Here is a 9401-nt window from a genome sequence, read left to right as displayed (position 1 = left end):
TTCCTCAGGAGATTAGTTCTGAGACCCCGCATATAAAATGGTGTGACATTTGTGTGTACTCTATGCGTTTCCTCCCGTACACTTTAAATCAAATCCAGATGACTTACAATACCTGACACAATGTAAGTGCTATTTAAATAGCCATGATACTATATCACTTAGGGAGTAATTACAAGAAAAAAGTCCTGTACATGTTCAATACAGACAGAGCCATCATAGGTTTGTAGTACAGGTCAGCAACTATCAGTCTAGGTTGGTTGAATTTAAGGGTTCAGAACCTTGGAACTGTATAACCATCTTCCCTATGCACACGCATACACGTACCTATACACTGCAGTCATCTAACAATTGCATTAATGCAGTGACCTTTTTATTTGTATGGTATTGGTATGTTGGGACATATATGGATTTTGCCAGTCCTCGACTAACACATTTTCAAAAAGTCTTACGAATGCGTATCATAGAATTAATTAGTCAGGACTCTCTGGAAATCTTTGTTTTTAAAAACAAGGAGATTATCTGGAAGGGCGGTCCCGAGTCTATGAGATGACAAGTCAGCTCTGCTTCAGTGTTGCTTGTCACTGTCAGTCCATCTCAGCAGGAAAGGCTTCGGCTTCTTCACAGAGCCTCAGGCACTTAGCTGTCTCTCAGTTCGGCAAGTGCAGGACAAATGTTATCAGAATGCAGTTACTAGAACCTTGGGATTTTCTTCTCTTTTCGTTGAGTCCTTTGACTTTTTTCCAGATCTGAACCTGAAAATACAATCGCTGCTAAAGAAAATTAAATATTCAAGATTATTCTCCTCTAAAAGCCACACTGAAAGACATTTCTCCAACCAAGGGATAAGTAATTATTTGAACTGTAATTGAAGATTCTCATGGGTAGAGACCCACTATTTTAGGAGTTTAAACATTTTTTTTTTTGTACCAGGAATCGAACTCATGACCTCAGGCTTCCCAGGTAAGCACTTATGCCGCTGAGCTATATCCCTGGCCTTAGGATTCTGAACATCTGGGATAATTTTTGTAATTAAATATAAAATCCAGAATTTAAACTCATTCACAGTTTTCCTGAGGGAAGGATAGAGGAGCAGGCACGAATATCTTGGCAGGTAAAGTTGATACTGAAGTGTTTACAGTGACATTTCAGTTGTCAAACTCAATTCATTCCAAATTCATGTTCAAACACTCAAAAGTTTGAGAACTGAACATATTTTTCCCATAATAAATAATGAAAAAGCAAATAACTCGTTCTAAGGCCCCCAAAATTACACTCTAAATTTCTCCATATTACTATTCTTTGTTGTTGTTTTTGCGGAACTAGGACTAGAACCCAGGGCTTTGTGCCTGCTGTGCAAGCACTCTGCCACTGAGTAGAGCACCCCATTCCACAGGGACAGACCTGGCCTGTGACCCTCTTCGTCTGGCTGTTCATTGTGTCCTTTGTAACACACTGCTTAGAGTCAGTGACGTGTTGCCGAAGGTCTGTGAAGTGTTCCTAGCGAATTATTGAACACAAGGGAGGGAACTGTGGAAGATGCAGTCTTTCCAGGCAGGTCAGACAGCAGTGTGGGGAGCAGGCTCCCTGCATGTGAAGCCAGGGCAGTACTGTGGGGTGGAGGCCTTCAACCCCTGGAGCCTGATGCTAAATCCAGGTAGTGTCTGGACTGAACTGAATGGTAGGATACCCAAAGGAGTCAGAAATGGCCTAGGTCAAAAAGAATCCCCCCCATACAATCTTATAGAACAAAAAAAATATTGTATTTCATTTCACATTTCTTTATTAGTGTGGACAAGTACTTTTGCATGTGCGTGTTGGAAACATAACTTTCATCTTGGATAAACTACCTGTTTATGTCCTTAAACAGTTTTCCTATTGCTTTCTCCTCCCGCTGGTTAGTAACAGCCTTTTGTACATTAGCGATTTTAGCCCATGTCTGTATTTTGTGTTGCAAATATTTTCCCTGTCTTATTGGCTTTTGTCTTTACGGTTCATTTTTGCCTTTTAAAAATTGTATGACTAGGTATACTAACTTTTCCTTTATGGCCCTTTTACTTTGACATTATTCTCAGAAAGATTGGCTCTCAGGATTATAACAGTATTCATTCTTTCCAGGTTGTGAATCTTCCTGAGTGGTTTTACACTTTTGTTTTTTGTTTAGTTTTGTTTTGTTTTCCGGTACCGGGAATTGAATTCACGACCCTGTGCCTGCCAGGCAGGCGCTGTGCCACTGAGCTGAATCCCCAGCTCCTACACTTTTAAGCCTATATTTTACCTTTCGGGAATTTATCTGGATATATTTGATAGGATTCAATTTTTTATTTCCTCAAAATGTCCATGTTCTAACATTCTTTACTGAATAATCTAACTCCCCTCCGCCATTTGAGTTGCTACATTTTATCACATACTGAATTATATTTTCTTGTATTTTATATTGAACTGTATCCTATGCCACTGACCACTGATTTCTATTCTTACATTATTACTTCACTTGCTTAATAGTATGCTTTATTATCTGACACAGCTGGCCTACCCTCCTTTTTCTGAACTTTCCTCACTTTCGGTTTTCAGTACTGGAGATTGAACCCAGGGCCTTGCACACGCCAGACAAGTGCTCTGCCACTGAGCTACACCACCAGCCCTTTTTATTATGAGACAGGGTCTCACTAAGCTGCCCAGGCTGGCTAGTTATTCTTTCAGGTTTATTCTTTCGATAATTTTAAGTTCCACTTACCCTTTCACTTTCTGCATCTGTTCTAAGGTCTCTGGTAGCGTCACTCCAAAGCTTTCGGGGAAGAAAAGCGTGACAATTCCGATGAGGACAGTCATACTGCCCATGACAATGTAGGGCAGGAGTCTGTTGTAAGCAGCTGCAAACCACCAAACATATGCACACTGGTTAGACCCAGGGAGGCCCTGGACACTCTTGAGAATCATTCTGTGAAGGTGGCACACGGTATATGATAGCAGTTTTCAGTTGGAACATTCTCCCAAGAACAAATCAGTAAAAGATCAGTTTCTTCTTGGCAGATATCCTTGACTGCATTTTTATAATCATTTACCTATTTGATTTTCAGTTATCATAAGATTCTTGCATTCCTGCTTGTCAACTGGTATCTCCTAAGTTACTGCTTAATCATGTGCGACAGATGTTCCTTTGACGGAAGTCTTTGCCTACCAGAGTTCTTCTCTTAAGGTGGAGGTAACTGGAGTCGGGGCATCAAGGGGAAGAGGTGGAGTAGGGTATTTCAGGCCACTGTAATTCTAGTGTCACCTTGCTTTCGCCTAAAACCACAGGCTATCGTGGAAAGTGAGGTCTACAGAGTCCTGAGACTCTTAACAAAAGCTAAATAATATTTTCAGTCAAATTTAAAACAATAAATGCTAAGTGTCAGGCACACTGTATCAAAGTACTATGCCTGGAATTAGTTTCTATTTTATTTTATTAGTACATGTTTGCAACTCATGCAGCTTCCAGTCAGTTTGGGGAGTGGTTACATGTATATATTACAGGTTTCTTAAAAAAAATCCACTTCCCCATTTCCTCCCCAACTCAGGTCCTCCTATCCCCTTTTTGGTACTTGTTGATATTATTTGTCTTAGTTCATGGTATGGTATATAATGTTTACATTAATTGGGGTCATTAGGTTCCTATACATGGCATATCCTCATTCCTCTCATTTCCTTTTCCCCTCCTCTTCACCCCTCTCTTCGTTCCCTGGTCCACGTCCCTATTACAAGAAACCCATCCACCTGTCCCCTTCTACCCATCCTTAACATTCTCTTTGTTTGCACTTTGCCTCACTCAAATGAGAGATCCGTTTGGTATTTAAACTTGTGTGTCTGACTTATTTCACTCAACATTATATTTTCCAGGTGCATCTATTTTCCTACAAATGTCTCAAATCTGTCATTCATTATAGCTGAGTGATTGGAATTTGTTTCTTTTCATAGCATTCACGTGTGCTCATTTTATATGTAATTGGAAGAATCATTCCACCTTCTTTATCCGGGATACTTGGACAGGAGGTTAAGAGGTCCTCATCTTCCTTCCCTTCTGCACACAGAGGTTACAGAGGAAAAGTACACCCCTACATAGCATCTTATTTTATCTAAAACACAAGAAAAACATTGATCCTGAGGCTTTTCTGGAACCTGTGTTGCCAACAAGTGCAGCTTTTGAGGCATGGAAAGCTTGCTGCTCTGGGGCTCCCCCCATTGGACCGTTCCAGTATAGTTTGAAAGCACGGGGAAGAAGGAAAAGGCGCCACTGTGTATAACATAACACAGCATGGTATTACTGCGCAGAGCCGCTGTGCAGAGTACGCTTACATTAGCAAACTGTTTCTCCGTAAGAATTTAGAGTGTATTCTTTTCGAGAATTTATATGACTTTGGAGTGTGTGTGTGTGTGTGTGTGTGTGTGTGTGTGTGTGTTTGAGCCAGTAAGTAACCAGTAGACGACTGGAAGAAGAGAGCAGTGGGTCTGCATTTCTCATCAGTGGAGTCCTTTGAAACGAGGAGGCCTGGATGCTAGACCCACATCCCACCGAACACCTTATGAAAGCCTCTCTGTGGTATGATTCTAGGTCGATGCATTTGATTATATAAAAACTAAAAGTTTTTGCATTGCAAAAAACCATGAAGTCAAAATGCAAGTGACAAACTAGGAAAATAGTTCACAGCATAGCCACAGAGGGCTTCTTTCCTTCCACTGTGAAGAGCTTGCACAAATCAAAAAGAAAATGACGAGAAGAACATTAGAATAATGGGCAGGAGAGGTGAGCAGCCAGCTCGCTGCAGAGTGAATGGATTTTTTTTTTGTACTGAGAATCGAACTCAGGACCTTGCACTTGCCAGGCAGGCGCTTGTGCCACTGAGCTGTATCTCTGGCCCATGAGTGAATGGAATGGCTGATAATTGTATGAAAACATGCTGAGTGACAATTTAATTAAAGAAGTAAAAATGAAGGCAACGGTGATGTTCATTTTTCATATGACAGATTACCAAGTATTTAAAAACTGGCGGGTTCCCACCAATGGTAAGAATTTGGGGAAACAACCACTTTCATCTACTGATGGACTGAAAATTGGTACAATACTTAGAATTCAATTTAGGAATATTTATGAAATTGTAGAAAGGCATTCTTTGCTCCAGCAAGTTTACTTCTTTGAATCTACCTCTGAATCCAGATATATATAAAGCAACACATGAAGGGTGGAGTGGCACAGGGAAATCTTGGTTGTAAAGCTACAGTTTTGTACACGGTGAGCATCCCTTATCCAAAATGCCTGGAACCAGAAGTGTTTTCAGAGCTTTCTGGGTTTTGGGATTTGCATAGACTCTACCAATTGAGCATTCCTAACATGAAAATCCAAAATCCAAAATGTTCCAAAATCCGAACATTGACCTTCAAAATGTTTCAGATTTTGGAGCATTTTGGATTTTGGGTTTTCAGATTAGGGTCAGTCAGCCTATAATAGCAAAAACCTGGAAATTGTTTAAATGTCCATTCACTGGAACCTGGCAAAATAAATTATGCATAGACAGATGTTGGAAGTCTATGTACTTAGTAAAAACAGGACAGAAGAGCCCTTTGAAAGGATATTCTGGTAAAAATGTTAGATTTTTTTGTTTTTCAATTTTTTTGGTACACAGAATCAAACTCACAACCTCCCGTTTGCCAGGCAGGCACTGCTGAGCTATATCCCTGGCCCAACAATGTTAAGTTTTTAAAGCTTACAAGAGATCTATATAATATTATTTGTGATAACAAAGGATAACTCACCAACTCTTAGAATTGGCTAACTTGATTTGGGGAGCTGGGGGTGGAGGGGTGAACTTATACTTTCTCCAGTAATTTCTATGCTATTTGAATTCTTCCCAGTGAAAACCGACTACCTTCACATTTAAGCCTAATTTAAAGAGAGAGCATGTTGACAGAGGCATCTCACCGAGGTAGACAAAGTAGGGAGCGATGATGCTGCCCACCCTGGAGGCCATGGAGGTGATGCCTACCGCCATGTTCCTGACCATTGTTGGGTAGAGCTCCGCAGTGAAGACATACAGCATAGAGAAGGCGGAGGTGACCCCAAATTTCCCCAGCATCACCAGACCAACGGACAAGAAGCTGTAATCTGGAAAAGAGATCCATTATATGCACACAGCTGTGCCTTTAACTCCTTTTGCTTTGACGGGGAGTTTTCATTAAATAAAGTATTCCCACAAGACGTCTTCTCTTCACAAGGCCTAATAATCGGCCATAGACAGGGTGGGGAGTGAGGAGTTGTACTTTGTTCTGTGGTTATTCTAGAGCATTAATGTATCCAGTGACCTTTGCCCGCTTGTTTATTTGTCATGATGGTTTCTGGGAGAGTTGTTAACATGTTAATACAGTTAAGTTTAATCTTTAGGGAAAGGTCCATCACTTCCACACTCTTACTTATTGTTAAGAAATGTGTTTCTATGTATATCATTATGTGTCTATTGACTTAATATTTTCATATTATGAGAAAGACATAGGAGGAAAGCAGAAGTTTGAGTTTCTTTGTATGCTATTTAACTACTTAAAGGTTCAGACCATAAAAATCGCCAAATATATACTGGAACCGGCAGGCACTACCAATGTTAATACTTGAATATACACCGCAGAAGAAAGATTTGAAAGTAAGTACCACGAAATCTGGAAACGTGAGTATCACTCAAAGAGAGAGGTCTGAGTTTATGTTGAGTCTACAAAGAGGATAAACCTAGAGACTTACTCTTCTTTCGTGGTTGGTGATTTCTTATTCCCCGAGGCCAGTTCTTCCATTTGAGAGTAGTTGTTTTGAACACAGGAAAGTAGGGAAGTTAGCTATTACTTCTCTAATTGGCCTATGAGTGGCTTATGACATACAGGCAACATTATCAAGGAACAGGGACTCACAAGCAGCCTAGCTAATGGGGGGTAGTTTGGTTAACTTCTTACCTAGAGGTACCAGCTGAATTAGGAGGAGCACACCTCCTCCAAAGCAGAGAACCGCAGCTATGATATAACGCCTGGGCAGTTTGCGCAGTAACAGCCAGGCCATAATATAAGCTGGAACTTCAATCAAGGCAGAGAGGAAACTGTTCAAGTAGGTGTCTCCATGTAAATTAGGGACATTGAGAGACAGGGCGAAGTAGCCCACTGAGGTTAGCATCCTGAAAGATAAAAAACAGAAGACAAAAATGGCAAAAGCAAGGCCTGAATCTCGCTCAGATTTTGTGATGATTAAGAGATCATCTAGCTCTTGCTGTCCTATAAGCAACCCCTAGGCACACGCAGCTATTTTTAAACAAATTACAACTAAGTAAAATTTAAGTTTCTCCATCACATCAGCCACATTTCAGATGCTCGATAGCCACTGTGGCTAGTGGCTACTGCATTGGGCAGTACAGAGAGGAAACGTTTCCATCTCTGCAGAACGTCCCACTGGACAGTGCTAGTCCGGACCCACAAGTACTCACTAGTGCAGATGTCCCATCTAGAGATCTGCTTATTATTATTATTATTATTATTTTTTTTTTTGTTTGTTTGTTTTTTCTCCGGTACCGGGAACCGAACTCACGACCTTGTGCTTGCCAGGCAGGCGCTTTGCCGCTGAGCTAAATCCCCAGCCCCGATCTGCTTATTATTAACATGACCAAAAAGGCAGAAGTATCTGAGGAATGTTTTCAGGAATACTGCTGGATCTCTTTGGATATATTAAACCAAGTTGGGGGTAGCACAAGGACTAATTCAAAACAAAATGAAAAAGTAAACTTTCTGGCCTTAGAAATCTTAATGATTTTCAAACTGACAAATCAGAACAGCTTGGACAGAACCAGTGACTCACTGGTTGCTGACTCCAGGGCTGCTGCTGAGATATACTTGAACCAGGGGTGTGTGCAGGTAGGGCTGACGGCGGCCTGCAGTGAGGGCGGCCTGCAGTGAGGACAGCCGTGCAGTGGCTGAGGACACACTTGCTTAATTCAGAGGCTTAAACTCCATCCCTGATTTTTTTTCTTTTGTAATTGCAAAACAGGCTGGTTCTAAAAATAGACTAGCTGCAGCCTGAACCTACCAGTTCTGAGGATGAAAGATTTTCTTTTAATTTTACTTTTTTTTTGTCAACATGGAGCAAGTAGGTACTTTTTCTTCTTTCTTTTTGTTTCTCCCTCATTTCTTGGAAGATGCATCACTAAATCTAATCTGCAAAGTCAATCCATTATTTCTGCATCTTAGAACCACTTCGTTTGCTACTGGCAAGTGTGGAAAGCGTGTCAAGATCCTGGCCCCCGTAGTGGGATCCAGGTTACCCTAACATTTCGCTCAATTGCTGGTTTAGCTTCAGGAAGCAGGAGCTGAATTGGCGCCTCTGTTTCAGGCATCAGGGATATCACCAGCCTTAATCTTATAGCCTCAGAAGGGAAGGAACCCTTCTCCTGTGGGCCCCAGGATTGCAGGCTTAATGTTCCTATTTACCATTTTTTTTCCATTAACTAGTTCCACAGATTGAACTGAGGCATTTCTAAATGCCTTACGACTCGGTACTTTTTAAATTTAGTCTCAGGACAACCCAGGCCTTGCCATGTTTTCCGGAATGAGGGAGCAGCATTTGCATACTCAGGTGCTGCGCCTGCTTTTCCAGCTCCCTTATTACTCACCAAAGCAGCAAAGACATAATGGTTATTTTGGCAATATTCCAGGTCTTGAACAGGTCCAGAATGAAAACTTTTGGCTGCTTCAAAGAGGCGAGCTCCTGTAGCTAAAATAATGCAAACGGCCGTGAGTTTCAAAGTAGTAAAGATGCATGTGCAGTCATGATGTGTTATGCATGCGACTCTTCATCTCGAGTAGCTTACGAGTCTGGAGGAGCGATAAGGGCGTCTCCACAGATGATGTCTAGCCCAGAACTTTAAAATGTTTGTAGCCCATTTTGGACAGAAGCCTTAGAAATATAAAACATCAGGCCCCAGTTTCACTCAAAACCTAAGTTCTCACACATTTTTCACCAATAGTGGTGGCTGGGAATGGCCTTTGTCACACCGATCTGTGATCCTGGAGGGCTGTTGAGTGGGGAGGGCCACGCAGCCCCAAATCATAGCCCGGAGGTCAGGTCTGCTTTTTACACTTTGCTTGTTGTCTCTGAATGTCAGGACAGACTCCGGCTAGCTGGGAGACATTGGACAAGTTACTGTTTACCTTCTCTGAGCCTCAGTTTACTTCTCTGTAAAGTGGATGTGTTAAATGGGGAGTGAGAAGATTAAATGAGACCACATATACCAAGCTTAGGATACATAGTACTTCACAGTAGATGCCCACTAAGTTTTACCTGTTATTATTATTATTACTATTATTACTGCCCCATTGATGAGAAGATGCTGGCCGTCAGTGGTTAG

At 41.4% G+C, this 9401-nt stretch overlaps 1 protein-coding gene across 1 annotated transcript in view; it reads right to left on the bottom strand.

The window, feature by feature from the left end:
• Positions 1–342: 342 nt before the first annotated feature.
• Positions 343–9401, bottom strand: part of Slc22a4 (solute carrier family 22 (organic cation/zwitterion transporter), member 4) — a gene marked incomplete at its 5' end in the record, with an annotated part of 66175 nt that continues 57116 nt past the window's right edge. Inside the window, 5 exon segments of the mRNA XM_013508300.1 lie at positions 343–770; positions 2735–2870; positions 5954–6136; positions 6967–7181; positions 8667–8767. Coding sequence (XP_013363754.1) covers positions 677–770; positions 2735–2870; positions 5954–6136; positions 6967–7181; positions 8667–8767 — 729 coding nt within the window.

Source organism: Chinchilla lanigera, unplaced genomic scaffold (assembly GCF_000276665.1).
Source record: "Chinchilla lanigera isolate Chin_1 unplaced genomic scaffold, ChiLan1.0 scaffold00007, whole genome shotgun sequence".
NCBI lineage: Eukaryota > Metazoa > Chordata > Mammalia > Rodentia > Chinchillidae > Chinchilla > Chinchilla lanigera.
The sequence above is the reverse complement of the archived record's forward strand: the minus strand, read 5'-3'. Positions and strand labels throughout refer to the sequence as shown.